Here is a 14728-nt window from a genome sequence, read left to right as displayed (position 1 = left end):
AAAAAAACAAAAAACCCTCCAGATGTCCAGGTTTCTCCCCCATACAGGAAAACCTGGTGACCGCTGGTCACCATTTCTGCGAGGCTGGTGCCAGGCAAGCTTCACTCCTGTACATGAGGCATGGGGTCTGCAATTCGTCACAGTCCCCACCACTCCCTCCTGTCTCGTGCCCAGAAGACTCACTCACTCACTGCTGTTACCAGATCACCCTGGGGGCACTGCAATTGTGGGACTGGGTGACATCTCATACCCTGCCTGTCCTGGCTCTGCTTTGCTCCAAAGCCACCCTGGCTCCCCTCCAGCCCCTCTGCCCATCTTTCTTTCTGGGAAGGTCTCAGCAACGACGGTCTCCCCAGGCCTCTGCTGCCCTGGTGGGGGTAGGGGTGAACAGGTGGGCCAGGCAGCCCCAAGTCCCAGCCAAGCTTCCCTCCGCCAGGGCAGCACCGTTCTGTAAAGGAGTCAGGAGTTGGCCCAGTCAGCTTTGCTGTCAGCCAAAGAGCTTCCCTGGGAAGCACCACATTCTTCTCCATCAGAAAAATTAATCAAAATGACACCTCGTGAGCAAGACGTTTTGGCGGCAGAAAACAAACAGTGGTTTACAACAAATTAGTGAGGCTGTTCTGTGCCTCTGGGCACGTGAGCCAGGAGGAGGGTGGCCTGGCACGGTCAGCAGGAAGCTGGCCCGGGCCAAGGGGACACCTGCTGTGGCCTCTGTGTACTTCCGAGGTCCGCAGCCCGCAGGGCTCCAGCACCATTTCACACTGTCACTTCCGCACATGCCTGAAACCATCTCCAGATGCGAGGGGCCCTCCGCAGGCAGGCACTGGGCTCATGGCCGCCCCTCCAGCGGGGTCTCAGGGACATTCGTCTGGAAGACCTGGGCCCCTTTCCGGAGCCTCTTTTCTTTCCTCTGATTGGACAACGGCCCTAAGACCTGGTGAGGGGAGGATTCCAGAGAGCTCACGGCACAGCATGAGGTATTTCCAGGGGAGGAAACATTCCAAACAACCGAACCTGCAGCCTGGAGGGCACTCACGTGCCCTGCTCAGCTCTGGTGTTCAATTCCTAAGACGTCACAGACCCTGAATGCCAGCCTGAGCTCAGAGCAGAGAACGAGCCCTGGTTTCTCGCCAAGTGAAGCAAATTTGACCAAGTCACTCCCCTGCTACAAACACTTCCACGACTCCCATCGCCCTTAGAATAGTATTACATTCCTCTGTGTGGCCTTGAGACCCTGCACAATCTGGTCCCTGCTACCTCTCAGACCTTCTCTCTCTCCACTCTGCCCTGGCTTGTGCAGGCAGCCCAGCTGGACCAGCGATTCCTCAAGCACCAAGCTCAGGTGCGTTGCAGAGATTTTACAATTGCAGTTCCCTCGGCCCAGAGCGCTCTTTCTTCTGACTCCACACCGACACTTACTCATCATCCAGCTCTCAGCTTCCATGACCCCTCCTCAGAGGCCACTCCTGACCCCTCAGACCAGGGATCCTTTTTAATTTTTATACATTTTATTTCGTAGAGACAGGGTGTGTCACCCAGGCTGGAGTGCAGTGGTGCAATCTCGACTCACTGCAGCTTTGAACTCCTGGGCTCAAGCAATTCTTCCACCCCAGGTTTCCAAGTAGCTGGGACCACAGGCATGCACCACCATGCCTGGCTAAAGGGCCCCCTTTAGAAACAGCCATCTAGGCCGGGCGCGGTGGCTCAAGCCTGTAATCCCAGCACTTTGGGAGGCCGAGACGGGCGGATCACGAGGTCAGGAGATCGAGACCATCCTGGCTAACACAATGAAACCCCGTCTCTACTAAAATACAAAAAACTAGCCGGGCGAGGTGGCGGGTGCCTGTAGTCCCAGCTACTCGGGAGGCTGAGGCAGGAGAATGGCGTGAACCTGGGAGGCAGAGCTTGCAGTGAGCTGAGATCTGGCCACTACACTCCAGCCTGGGCAACAGAGCGAGACTCCGTCTCAAAAAAAAAAAAAAGAAAGAAACAGCCATCTAACTGGATTTTCTGTTTTTTCTTGTTGTTTTTTGAGACAGAGTCTCGCTCTGTTGCCCAGGATGGAGTGCAGTGGTACAACTATGGCTCACTGCAGCCTTGACCTCCTGTGCTCAAGTGATCCTTCCACCTCCTGAGTAGCTGGGAATACAGGCATGCACCACCATCCCTGGCAAAGTTTGTATTTTTTTGGTAGAGATGGGGTTTCGCCATATTGCCCAGGCTGTAACTCCTGGGCTCAAGTGACCCACCTATCTAGGCCTCCCAAAGTGCTGGGATTACAGGCATGAGTCACCATGTCCCACCTGTAACTGAATTTTCTTTGAATTTGGTCATTGTCTGTATTCTTGCACCAGACACAAGCTCCCTGAAGAGATCACAGCTCTCCACCAAGGCAATATGTGATGGAAAGAAGAACGTGGATTCATATCCTGATGTCCAACTGTGTGATTCTGGGTAAGTTACTTACCTTCTCTGTGCCTCAGTGTCCTCACCTGTAAGATGGAGATAGAAATAGCACCTCCCTCGTGGGATGTTATGAGGATTGACAGGCTGAAAACAGTGCCTGGCACAGCAGGGCTGGCTCTGTCAGCTGCCCCGTGATTCCCGCTCACCGCTGAGCACTAAGTGTTGAGTCTGCCCTGGACCACTCCATTACTCACAAGCAAAGCCGGCTTTTCAGCCAGGTGTGGTGGCTCACGCCTATAATCCCAACACTATGGGAGGCCGAGGTGGGTGGATCACTTGAGGTCAGGAGTTCGAGACCAACTTGGCCAATGTGGCAAAACTCTGTATCTAGTAAAAATACAAAAATTAGCTCGGCATGGTGGTGCATACCTATAATCCCAGCTACTTGGGAGGCTGAGGCAGGAGAATCACTTGACCCCAGGAAGCGGAGGTTGCAGTGAGCTGAGATCACACCACCGGCTGGCTTTTCAGGTGGCCAATGCTCTTCCGCTCCACGCTCGGAATCCCTCCTGAGAGTTCTGGAGCTTTTCTCCTCTGCTTTAGCGTGGGCCCTCATCATTTTCCATCAAATCCAAACTAGTTTTCTAGCAAGCAAAGCCTCTCACGAACCTGCCCATGCCAGCTCACTGACTCAGTCAGACTCTCTGAGGCTTTTCTTTTGAACTTTAAAGATATCATTTTAAGCTGGGCGTGGTGGGTCACGCCTGTAATTCCAGCACTTTGGGAGGCTGAGGTGGGCAGATCACCTGAAGTCAGGAGTTTGAGACCAGCCTGGCCAACATGGCAAAACCCTGTCTCTCACTAAAAATACAAAAATTAGCCGGGCAAACATGGCAAAACCCTGTCTCTCACTAAAAATACAAAAATTAGCTGGGCGTGGTGTTGGGCGCATGTAATCCCAGCTACTCGGGAGGCTGAGGCAGGGGAATTGCTTGAACCCAGGAGGCAGAGGTTGCAGTGAGCTGAGATCGCACCACTGCACTCCAGCCCGGGCGACAGAGTGAGACTGTCTCAATAAAAAAAAAAAAAAGAACCCAAAACAAAAAAAAGACAGACTGAACGTGACCAGATCATGCAGCCTCTTGCAGACCATGACAAGGAGTTTGGATTTTATTCTGAAGTCACTGAGAAGCCATCTCGAAACAATTCAAAATAACTTTAGGATCTCAAAAAATATTATCTTAATAACATCTAGTAAATTAGAGATGTGGTCTCCCTATGTTGTTCCCAGCTCAAGCGATCCTCCTGCCCTGGCCTCCCAAAGTGCTGGGATTATGGGTGGAAGCCACTGTGCCTGGCTGTCTCTGAGGCACAGAGAGGCTAAGAGACTTGCCCATGGTCACACAGCTAAGACATGTCACAGAAGGGCTTAGCTACAATGAAAGGGAGGTGCAATTTTTATTAAAACCTTACAATGTTATAGCGATCAATATAAAAGCATAACTGAAAACTTTTCATTTGTACAGTACAGCATGAAAATGTGGACTTTTGTACCACAAAATACATATGTCGTAGCACAGTCATGCATACATTTTGGTGGCTGGGCGCCAAGGGCCTGGGGCACAGGCTGGCTCCGTCTGTGGAGCAAATGCCTCTTTCTCAGGAGGCTCAAAGGCGGGGCTGAGAGGCCAGGCTCCAGTCGAAAAGCTGGCTGAGGGGAAACACTAGTATCCTCAGGTCACTTGCTGTACCAGACCCCTCGGGCCAGCCCAGGCTACAGGCCATGTCCACGCCGGCACCAAGTCACCTGGGCAGCGGGCAGCCTGCCCTCTCTGGGAGCTGGGCCTCTGGCGAGTGGTGTGGCTCCCCACAGGGGCAGAACCCCATGCCAGCATTCCCGTGGGGCCACCCAATATCCCTGTCTCACCTCAGCGCTCTCCACTCCATGGACCCTTTGGAGACAGCACGGGTGGGTGAGGAACAGACAGCCCAGGGGCACCACATAGCCACGTCACCCTGACCGGGGTTGGGGGAGGCCTCGGGGGAGCAGTGGGGATCCTGGGGGAGGTACCAGGAGAGAAACCAAAGCTCTCCGAGCCCGCAGCTGCCTGGGCCCCTCGGGCCTACACTGTGCATTGGAACAGGCCCCAGGAGAAGGGCTTGGTGGAGATCCAAGCCCTTGGTGGAGGCTGGAATGTCAGCCTCTGAGGGTGACGGCTGTTCAGGGTCACAGAAAGGAGGTGTCCACCCTGGGGAAGGAGGCGCTGAGGGGAACTGACTAGACACGGCACAACATCCCAGTTTTGAAAGAATCAAGATGGAGGACACTGAGAAGGCCTGGGCGCCCTACAAGGACTCCCACCTCCCAGAGAGCAGGTCCGGGGTCAGGGAGGGCATAGAATGGGCCAACGGGGTGCAGGGCACCAGCTCTGGGCCCAGACATCACAAGTTCAAATCCCAGCTCCACCACTTTCTGCGTGGGGCAACCCTCAGTGACTCGGTTTCCTCATCCGTAAAACAGGAACAATGACCACACCTTCTTCACAGGGTGGGGTGTGAGGCGACTGCAGAGTCGGCCCCAACAGCAGCGGTGATGGTCATCATTCTGGAAGGGCCCCTCCAGCTCACACCCTGGAGCAGCCCCAGCCCTGGAGCCTTCAGGTCTGCACACGCATGCGCACACACTTGGCTGCACCGCCTCCCCCAGACAAAGCCCTTGTGGGGCCAAGAACAACACACCGGGGTTGCTGAATGACTCACCCACCCCTGGCCAGGACGCACTTCCTGGAACAAGTCACCACAGGTAGGTCTAGGGGGCTCTCCAAGGCTTAGCAAGGCCCAGTGTGGCAGAGAGGAGAGGGTGCAGGTCCCAGCATGCCCCAGCCACACCCCGGGGGGGTGCCACATCCCTGCAGCAGGGGTGGTGGGGGACCTCAGTTTCAGAGCTCCACAGGCCTGGATTCCAAACCCAGCAGTGACCCTGGATAGGTGATTCTCCGTCTCCAAGCCTCAGTCTCTGCCTCTGTAAATGGGAACACTAGCACCAACCTCATGGGGATGACTGTGCTGACTGCAAGACGTGTATTAAATGACAGGCAGGACCCACTGTTACGATACTTGGGTCCTAACAGGACATGGACAGCCAAGGTCCTTTCTGCCCCGATGTGTCTTTAAAAAAAAAAATTTTTTTTTTTAATTTTCAGAGAGAGGGCTTGTTCTATTGTCCAGGCTAGAGTGTAGTGGCATGATCAAGGTCCATTGCAGCCTCAAACTCCTAGGCTCAAGTGATCCTCCTACCTCAGCCTCCTGAGTAGCTAGGGCCACAGGTACACGCCATCACACTTGGATAATTTCTTGTAGAGATGAGGTCTTGCTTTGTTGCCCAGGCTGGTCTTGAACTCAAGCAATCCTCCCACCTTGGCCCCCCAAAGTGGTGGGATTATAGCCATGAGCTACCACATCTGGCCCCTAATGTGCTTTTATTTGTGAGACAGGGTCTCACTCTGTTACCTAGGCTGAGTGCAGTCATGCGATCTCGGCTCACCGAAACCTCCACCTCCCAGGCTGGGCTCAAGTGATCCACCCACTCAGCTTCCCGAGTAACTGAGACCACAGGCATGCGCCACCATGCCCAGCTAACTTTTCTATTTTTTGTAGAAATGGGGTTTTGCCATGTTGCCCAGTCTGGTCTCGAACTCCTGGGCTCAAGTGAACCACCTGCCTTGGCCTCCCAAAGTGCTGGTTTTATAGGCATAAGTCACCGTGCCCGGCCCCAAATGTGCTTTTAAAGCCATCAGTGGAAAAAGTCACTCAGGAATGGTCACCGTAAGTTGAGGGAGAGAACAAAGGATGCAGCTCATGACTTCATTGTCTTTGGAAAGCAAAGAGATGGAGTTTGTCTGAAGGGGGGCAATCCCAGAGGGCTTCTCACAGGAGGTGTCTTTAACCTGGGCTCTGAAAGATCAAGAGGAGTTCCTAGACCATGAAATCTTGAGAGGCCACTGTCCAGCTGTTACAAGTTTGGGCAAACCACTCATCTGGAAGCAGGCAGGTGAGTAGCACGTGCCTCAGGCAGGTACAATGAGGCCAGGAGCCTGTGACGGGAAAGCACATGCCCTATCAGGCATTTCAAGTCGCATTGTTTAAATATATCACCTGGCCAAATAGAATGAGTTGACATGGGCCAAATTCTGCCCATGGGCAGAACCCTGACACTTTCTGAATTTTCATTTCCTCACCTGTTAAATGGAGATACTATTAATACCCAGCACACAAGATGGCTGGGAAAGGTAAATGAATCACTGCATATAAAATGCCTAACGCAGAGCCTGGAACCTTGTTTGCACTCAACAAGGCCAGGCGTGGTAGCTCATGCCTGTAATCTCAGCACTTTGGGAAGTCAAGGCAGGAGGATCACTGAAGTCCAAGAGATGGAGACCAGTCTGGGCAGCAAAGCGAGCCTCTGTCTCTACAAAAATAAAAATTAGCGGCCCGGCACGGTGGCTCACGCCTGTAATCCCAGCACTTTGGGAGGCCGAGATGGGCAGATCACGAGGTCAGGAGATCCAGACCATCCTGGCTAACACGGTGAAACTCCATCTCTACTAAAATACAAAAAAAAAAAAAAAAAATTAGCCGAGCGTGGTGGCGGCCTGTAGTCCCAGCTACTCGGGAGGCTGAGGCAGGAGAATGGCGTGAACCCGGGAGGCGGAGCTTGCAGTGAGCCGAGATGGCGCCACTGCACTCCAGCCTGGGCAACAGAGCGAGACTCCATCTCAAAAAAAAAAAAAGAAAAAAAAAAAAAATTAGCCAGGTGTGGTGGTACATGCCTGCAGCCTCAACTACTTGGGAGGCTAAGGTGGGAGGATCACTTGAGCCCAGGAGTTCCAGGCTGCGATGAGTTAGGATCATGCCTGCATTCCAGCCTGGATGACAGAGTGAGATCCTATCTCAAAAACAAAAAGCATTCACTAAATGGGCTGTTGTGATAAAGTGGAGATAAGGTGTGGACAGGCAGGAACAGTGGAGACAGGGCAGTAGAGGGGATACCTGTAGGCAGAGCCCAAGGAGCCACAAGAGGCCCCACTAGGTGACACCTTTCCTGAGAAGGGCAAGTCACCAGAAACAGGCACTCCAGGCCCTGACCTCAGACAAGTCCCCTTATCTCCTTCCCTGAGCCTCCATCTTCTCAACTATAAAATGAGGGTGATTAGCCAGGCATGGTGGCCCATGCCTGTAATCCCAGCACTTTGGGAGGCCAAGGCAGGTGGATTACTTAAATTCAGGACTTCAAGACCAGCCTGGTCAACATGGTGAAACCCCATCTCTACTAAAAATACAGAAATTAGCTGAGCATGGTGGCACGCACCTGTAATCCCAGCTACTTGGGAGGCTGAGGTAGGAGAATCACTTGAACCCGGGAGGCGAAGGTTGCAGTGAGCTGAGATCATGCCACTGCACTCCAGCCTGGGTGACAGAGTGAGACTCCATTTCCAAACAAAACAAAAAGGACACATGATCCTTCCTTCCTTGCGGGGCCATGGAGAGGATCCCAGGACGACAGAGGAGAGATGAGGAAGAGAACGGCCTTTGCAGGCCATAAACCCATCCCCCTTCCCCTGCTCCTTGAGACTGACTCCTGCCCCAGGAAGGGGAACCTGGCCAGAATTCTGGATGTCACCCTGGTCACTGTCCCTAAGTGTGCCAGGATGGGCAGGAGGACAGGAGCTGTTTCTGCTCACCACAGTAACCTCAGATGGCACTCAGCAAACAGTAGGTGCCCAATAAACGGTGGATGAGCACACAAACCATCACAGCCCGGGGCTCACAGGGGACAGAGAAAGGCTGAGGTGTCTGGCCGCCTGTACCCGTTTCCTGTCTGCAGAGGTGAAATACGCCCCCTGAACCTGGCTTCCTGCGCGCTCCTCCCCACACTGGGGTCTGCAGAGGGAAGCAGGAGCAGCCCTCCCCTCACTTCTTGGGTCAGGATACTCACGTTCCTGAAGGAGGGGAGCCCTGCGGATCCCAGCCACCTCCGCAGGGCCTGCGGGAAGGCCCCATGGTCCCGCTCAGCCTGAAGCACGTCCGCTTCCAGGAAGGCGACATGGTGTCCGACCATCTTGACGAAGGCCTGAGAGACACGGAGAGGCCATGATGCCACATCTGTGCAGGCTGGAGCCCATTCCTGGCCACACTCCCTAGGACGGTGGGGACTCCAGGCCTTTCATCACTACGACCAGCCTCCCTCCAAAGGGGCTCCCCACAAGGCGGCAGGGCCTGCTTCGCTGGAGGGGCACCTGCAGAAACTCTGACAACCGTCACAGCTCCCGCTGGTGGCCTCTTGCCTTCTCCCCATAGGGACGCTGTTCTTAGCCTCCATTTTACAGGGGAGGGAAATCAAGGCTCAGAGAGGCTGGGTCACCTGCTCAAAGTCACGAAGCCAGGAAGTGCCGGGGCCCGGCGGGGGGACGGGGTGGCAGGGTCTCAGGGCACATTCATCAGATTTCAAAGCCTTTTATGTTAAAAGTTGATTTTATAGAAATAGCCCAATTGCTTATTTATTTGTACTTTTCATCTATGTTAAGGACACACAAACGCTCATTTTAATAGTGGATGTGCTGTATATTCGAACTGAGAAGCCACCAAGGGCCTAGCAGGAAACAAGCTGGTAAAGGTGGCCTAATGGGAAGCAGGGTCAACCAGAAAGCTGAGTCCAGGCCCACAGGAACCACTCAGCTGCAGGCCCCAAGTGCAGAGCTGCCAGTTTCAAGAAGAATAACGGGCACAGTGGCTCACGCCTGTAATCTCAGCACTTTGGGAGGCTAATGTGGGTAGATCACCTGAGGTCAGGAGTTCAAGACTAGCCTGGTCAACATGGTGAAACCCCGTCTCTGCTAAAAATATAAAAAGTAGCTGGGCATGGTGGCGGGTGCCTGTAATCCCAACTACTCGGGAGACTGAGACAGGAAAATCACTTGAACCCGGGAGGTGGAGGTTGCAGTGAGCTGAGATCACGCCACTGCACTCCAGCCTGGGTGACAAGAGTGAAACTCCGGCTCAAAAAAATAAATTAAATTAAAATAAACAAAAAAAAAGAATTCTGGCTGGGCATGGTACCTTCTGTCTGTAATCTCAATACTTTGGGAAGCTGAAGCCAGGGAGGGTCACTTGAGGTCAGGAATTTAAGACCAGCCTGGGCAACATGGTAAAACCGTATCTCTACAAAAACATTGAAAAATTAGCCAGGCATGGTGGCATGTGCCTGTAGCTTCAGCTACTCAGGACACTGAAGCAGGAGGATCACTTGAGCCCAGGAGTTCAAGGCTACAGTGAGCCATGATCAGCTTCTCTAGATGAGAATCCAAATTCTACCTCTCAATAGCTGTGTACCTTTCGGCACGTTACTTAACTTCTATTAGCCTCAATTTTATTATCTGAAAAATGGGGATTAAAAACAATATCAACGTTGGCCAGGTGGAGTAGCTCTCATGCCTATAATCCCAGCACTTTGGGAGGCCAAGGCGGGCTGGTCACTTGAGGCCAGGAGTTTGAGACCAGCCTGGCTGACATGGCAAAATCCCATCTCTATTAAAAATACAAAAAAAATTAGCCGGGTGTGGTGGCGCATGCCTGTATTCCCAGCTACTCAGGAGGCTAAGGCGTGAGAATTACTTGAACCCAGGAGGCAGAGGTTGCAGTGAGCTGAGATCGGGACACTGCATTCCAGCCTGGGGGACAGGGCAACATTCCATTTCAAAAACCAGAAACAAAAACACTAACCTTATTAAACAATTAGAGTGCTTAGCACATATTAGGAGCCCATCAAATTTCAGACACTATCGTTTTAAAAAGGACATTCAGATTTCATGAAAAATATCGTTTTATTCAACGTTAGCAATAAATCTACACTTTAAAAAAAATGCTGTGCAGGCCCAGTAAAATGTAACTCACCCATTTGTGACCTCTGCTGTGTGTCTTTTCGTACTGTCTTTGTGCTCAGTACATGTGTGGGCACATGTTAGTGTGCGTGTGCATGTGTACATGGCTAAAGGCAGCAGAGGTGGGGACTACAGTGCCATCTCAGACAAAGCAGTACCTCTGTGGCCTGCTTTGTTCCATTAGCCAAATAGAAAAGATTTTTCTCATTCCAGGAACAGGAATGAGGACACCTCAGTGCTGGCTGCTCCTGGGAAAGCCTCTCTTTCAATAATACCGTGAAATGCAGTCCTCCCAAGACCCGTCAGGCCTCCTGCCATCCAGCCCTACCTTCCCTCCTCCCTCCACACGCTTCCCTTTGGTTCCTTTCAAGTGCCCAGCCTCACCCCACAGGCCTCTGCACCTGCACTCCCTGCCTATAGTGCCCGCTCTCCTTTCTCCACGGGGTGTGGCCCTGCTTGTGTTTTGTTTTGTTTTGTTTTTAAGGTTGAGTCTCACTCTGTCGCCCAGGCTGGAGTGCAATAGCATGACCTTGGCTCGCTGCAACCTCTGCCTCCAGATTCAAGCAATTCTCCTGCCTCAGCCTCCCAAGTAGCTGGCATTACAGGTGAGCACCACCATGTCCAGCTAATTTTGTATTTTTAGTAGAGACAGGGTTTCTCCATGTTGGTCGGGCTGATCTCAAACTCCAGATCTCAGGTGATTCGCCCACCTCGGCCTCCCAAAGTGCTGGGATTACAGGCGTGAGCCACTGTACCTCGTCTTACATTGTATTTTTAATAAGGATGGCGTTTCACCATGTTGGCCAGGCTGGTCTCAAACTCCTGACCCCAGGTGTTCTGCCTGACTCGGCCTCCCAAAGTGCTGGGATTACAGGCGTGAGCCACCGCGCTCAGTCCGTCTTTCAGGCTTCCATCTAACTGTCCCTGAGCACCTGATGTCATACAGCCCCGGCAAGCACTCTAGAGCCACCCAGATTCCTGTTCTTCACAGCCCTCATTGCCCTCTGAAATTCTTATCTATTCACGGTCCACGCCCTTTAGAATGTGGGTTCTAAAAGAGAAGCTGCTGAGTTAGCACTGCTCACAGGCCAAGACCAGAGCCTGGTCCAGGAGACAGGGCCCATATGGATGGTGGATGCATAAATGCACACGTGCATGAATGAATGAGTGAATGAGTGAGTGTATCCTTAGCAAAACGACATTGAGTGAACGCAAGATGGAGGCTTCTCTTGTGCTGCTGCCGCCCTGGGTCTCTGGCTGCAGCAGGGCTGAAAGGCTGAATCAGCCACGTTGTGTGTGTGTGTGTGTGTATGTGCAGATGTGTACGTGTATGTGTGTGTGTGTATAGAGGTGGGTGGGTGGGAAATGGGCCAGGAAGCATCTGACAAGGGTTCCAGCCTCAGAGGCCTGGCTCAGCCAGCACATATGGTTGTAAAACTCTGAAGAAAGTCCCAACTCCCCTTCCTCCAGCCGATTCCAATTTTATGCTCCCTGCGTTAATACCAATCTGGTGGAGAGTGTGAGGCGAAGCTGAGGAATGTGCGCTAGCGATGTCTGAACTGTCTCCAAAATGCCTGCCAGTGAGGCCAGCCCAGCCAAGCCACGGCCAGAGAGGCGGAAACCTGGGCCAGGGCAGCCCCGACTCCGGGGAGAGGAGATGCACATGTCCACCCACACAGCCAGGCTGTGGTGGCTGCAGGTGAGCGAGAGGGCTCACCGCTAATCTTAGCCACCCTGAGGGCTGGATGCAGGGAGTATGATTGATTTCTGCATATTTTCCTCTTCAATAAAGATATGCTACTTTTATAATCAGTTGAGAGGGAGGGAAGGAGGAAAGCCTCATTGTTCAAAAATATATTGGCAAGTATTGAGGAATTTGAACACTTTTGTTCCCCCTGGACACAGGGGTCTTGCCATGTTGCCCAGGCTGATCTCGAATTCCTGGGCTCAAGTGATCCTCCCACTTCGGCCTCCCAAAGTGCTGGGATTACAGGCCGAACCACTACGCCTGGAGAATTTGAACACTTCCACCAAATAGTTCCCAGCTTCAGAGCATGATTCCTGTACAGAAAGGTGTGTTGACATCCAGCAGGGGGGAACATAAACTTTGCAACCCCAGTTCTACCACTTCCCACCTGTGTGAACTCAGGAGAGTCACTTCTCATCTCTGTGCCTCAGCGGCTTTTTCTGTAAAATGAGACTAATAGCAGGACCTTGCTCCTGGGGTTGCTGTGGAGTTGAAGTGAGTTCTTATGTGTAAAGCACTCATAGTCCCTCGCCTGTAGTAGGTACTCAAAAATATTAGTTTTTGTTGGCTGGGCATGGTGGCTCATGCCTGTAATCTTGGCACTTTGAGAGGCCAAAGTGGGCAGATTGCTTGACCCAGGAGTTCAAGATGAACCTGAGCAACATGGCAAAACTCCATCTCCATAGAAAATACAAAAAATTGTGGCAGGGCGCAGTGGCTCACGCCTGTAATCCCAGCACTTTGGGAGGCTGAGGCGGGCGGATCACAAGGTCAGGAGATCGAGATCATGGTGAAACCCCGTCTCTACTAAAAAAAAAAATACAAAAAATTAGCCGGGCACGGTGGCAGGTGCCTGTAGTCCAAGCTACTCGGGAGGCTGAGGCAGGAGAATGTCGTGAACCCGGGAGGCAGAGCTTGCAGTGAGCCGAGACTGTGCCACTGCACTCCAGCCTGGGTGACTGAGTGAGACTCCGTCTCAAAAAAAAAAAATTAGCTGGGCGTAGTGGTACACGCCTGTAGTCCCAAGTTCGGGAGGCTGAGGTGGGAGGATCGGTTGAGGCCAGGAAGTGTGACTGCACCACTGCACTCCAGCCTGGATGACAGAGCGAGAACTTGTCTCAAAAAAAACAAAGTTAGTTTTTACTAATACAACTGATAAAGGGTCAAGTTCTGGCCTGAGAGGTCACCTCGTGGTTTCCAAGCTCTCACCTGGCAGGTCACACTGATTCTGAGGGCAGGATGGACTTGCAGTCTTTGGAAGCCACTGACACTCTAGTCACCCTAGGACCTCCCCCTGGCAGGGCAGAGCAGTCATTGTTCCATCCTGGACAAATTCTCCCTCTCTCAGCCTTGTGGACCACTACAACCACCATAATGGTTTGTCCTTGCAGAGCATCTGCAAGATGGCAGGTGCTGGTCTCGTTTAATCCTCACTCTGAGGGGTGGACGGCACATTCCCTTCCAGGAGATGGGGGTCTTCCTTGACACTGACTCCATGGGGGTTGGTGAATTACCAAATGGGCAGATCAGACCCCAGCTCTCTGGCTCTGGAGTCCACCTGCCCCTTACAATGTCAGGTTCTCAGCAGGTCCCTCAGTTTTATTGTTTGATGTCACACACTTGAGCTAATAGGAAATACAACATCAGCCAGGCATGGTGGCTCACGCCTGTAATCCCAGCACTTTGGGAGGCTGAGGCAGGTGGATCATGAGGTCAGGAGTTCGGGACCAGCCTGACCAACATGGTGAAACCCCATCTCTACTAAAACTACAAAAATTAGCCATGCGTGGTGGCATACGCCTGTAGTCCCAGCTACTTGGGAGGCTGAGGCAGGAAAATCACTTGAACCCAGGAGGCAGAGGTTGCAGTGAGCCGAGATCGTGCCATTGCACTCCAGCTTGGGTGACAGAGTGAGACTCTGTCTCTGAAAAAAAAAAAAAAAAGGAAAAGAAATACATCATCTCCCACTTTTTAAGGTCCCACATGGACCTTAAAAATCCATGGTCCTCTTGGAACCTCCCTTAGGACTTCCCCCTTTTAACAGAGCATCAGTTACAGAGAAATCTCTCTCTACTCTAAAGCAAGCAGACGTGCAGGGGTGTTGACAGGAGGTGAGTGCCACTCAGCCTCAATGTTGGTGAGACTCTAGGTCAGAGTGTGGTCTGTGACAGCCAGGAGATTCACGCCCCACGGTGGTGACAGTTGCTTCTCAGCTGTTCCCAGAAAGGAATGGGGAGAGCTTGGGGTTGGTCTTCTAACACCTGGTCCCTCAGCAGTTCTGGCTCCTGTTGGCATCTGAGTTTGCAGTCTCCATCTAAAACTTATAGTAGGCCAGGCGCGGTGGCTCATGACTGTAATACCAGCACTTTAGGAGGCTGAGGCAGGCGGATCACAAGGTCAGGAGATCGAGACCATCCAACATGGTGAAACCCCGTCTCTACTAAAAATACAAAAACTTAGCTGGGCGAGGTGGTGGGCGCCTGTAGTCCCAGCTACTCGGGAGGCTGAGGCAGGAGAATGGCTTGAACCCGGGAGGCAGAGGTTGCAGTGAGCTGAGATTGCACCACTGCACTCCAGCCTGGCGACACAGAGAGACTCCGTCTCAAAAAAAAAAAAATTGTAGTAGTTGCGTGGGTGG

The 14728-nt window shown here is 52.5% G+C and overlaps 1 protein-coding gene across 2 annotated transcripts in view; it reads right to left on the bottom strand.

The window, feature by feature from the left end:
- The window catches only part of BCAS4 (breast carcinoma amplified sequence 4), an 85488-nt gene that overhangs the window by 27944 nt on the left and 42816 nt on the right, over positions 1-14728 (bottom strand). The window contains exon 4 of one of the 2 annotated variants that reach the window (XM_010363382.1): positions 8402-8536. The exons of the other annotated variant lie outside the window; for it this stretch is intronic. Within the exon in view, the coding sequence (XP_010361684.1) occupies positions 8402-8536 (135 nt within the window). The remainder of the gene's footprint in view (positions 1-8401; positions 8537-14728) is intronic. 2 annotated transcript variants of the gene reach the window in all.

Source organism: Rhinopithecus roxellana, chromosome 13, assembly GCF_007565055.1.
Source record: "Rhinopithecus roxellana isolate Shanxi Qingling chromosome 13, ASM756505v1, whole genome shotgun sequence".
NCBI lineage: Eukaryota > Metazoa > Chordata > Mammalia > Primates > Cercopithecidae > Rhinopithecus > Rhinopithecus roxellana.
Note: the sequence above shows the minus strand (reverse complement) of the source record. Positions and strands in the feature narration are given on the sequence as shown.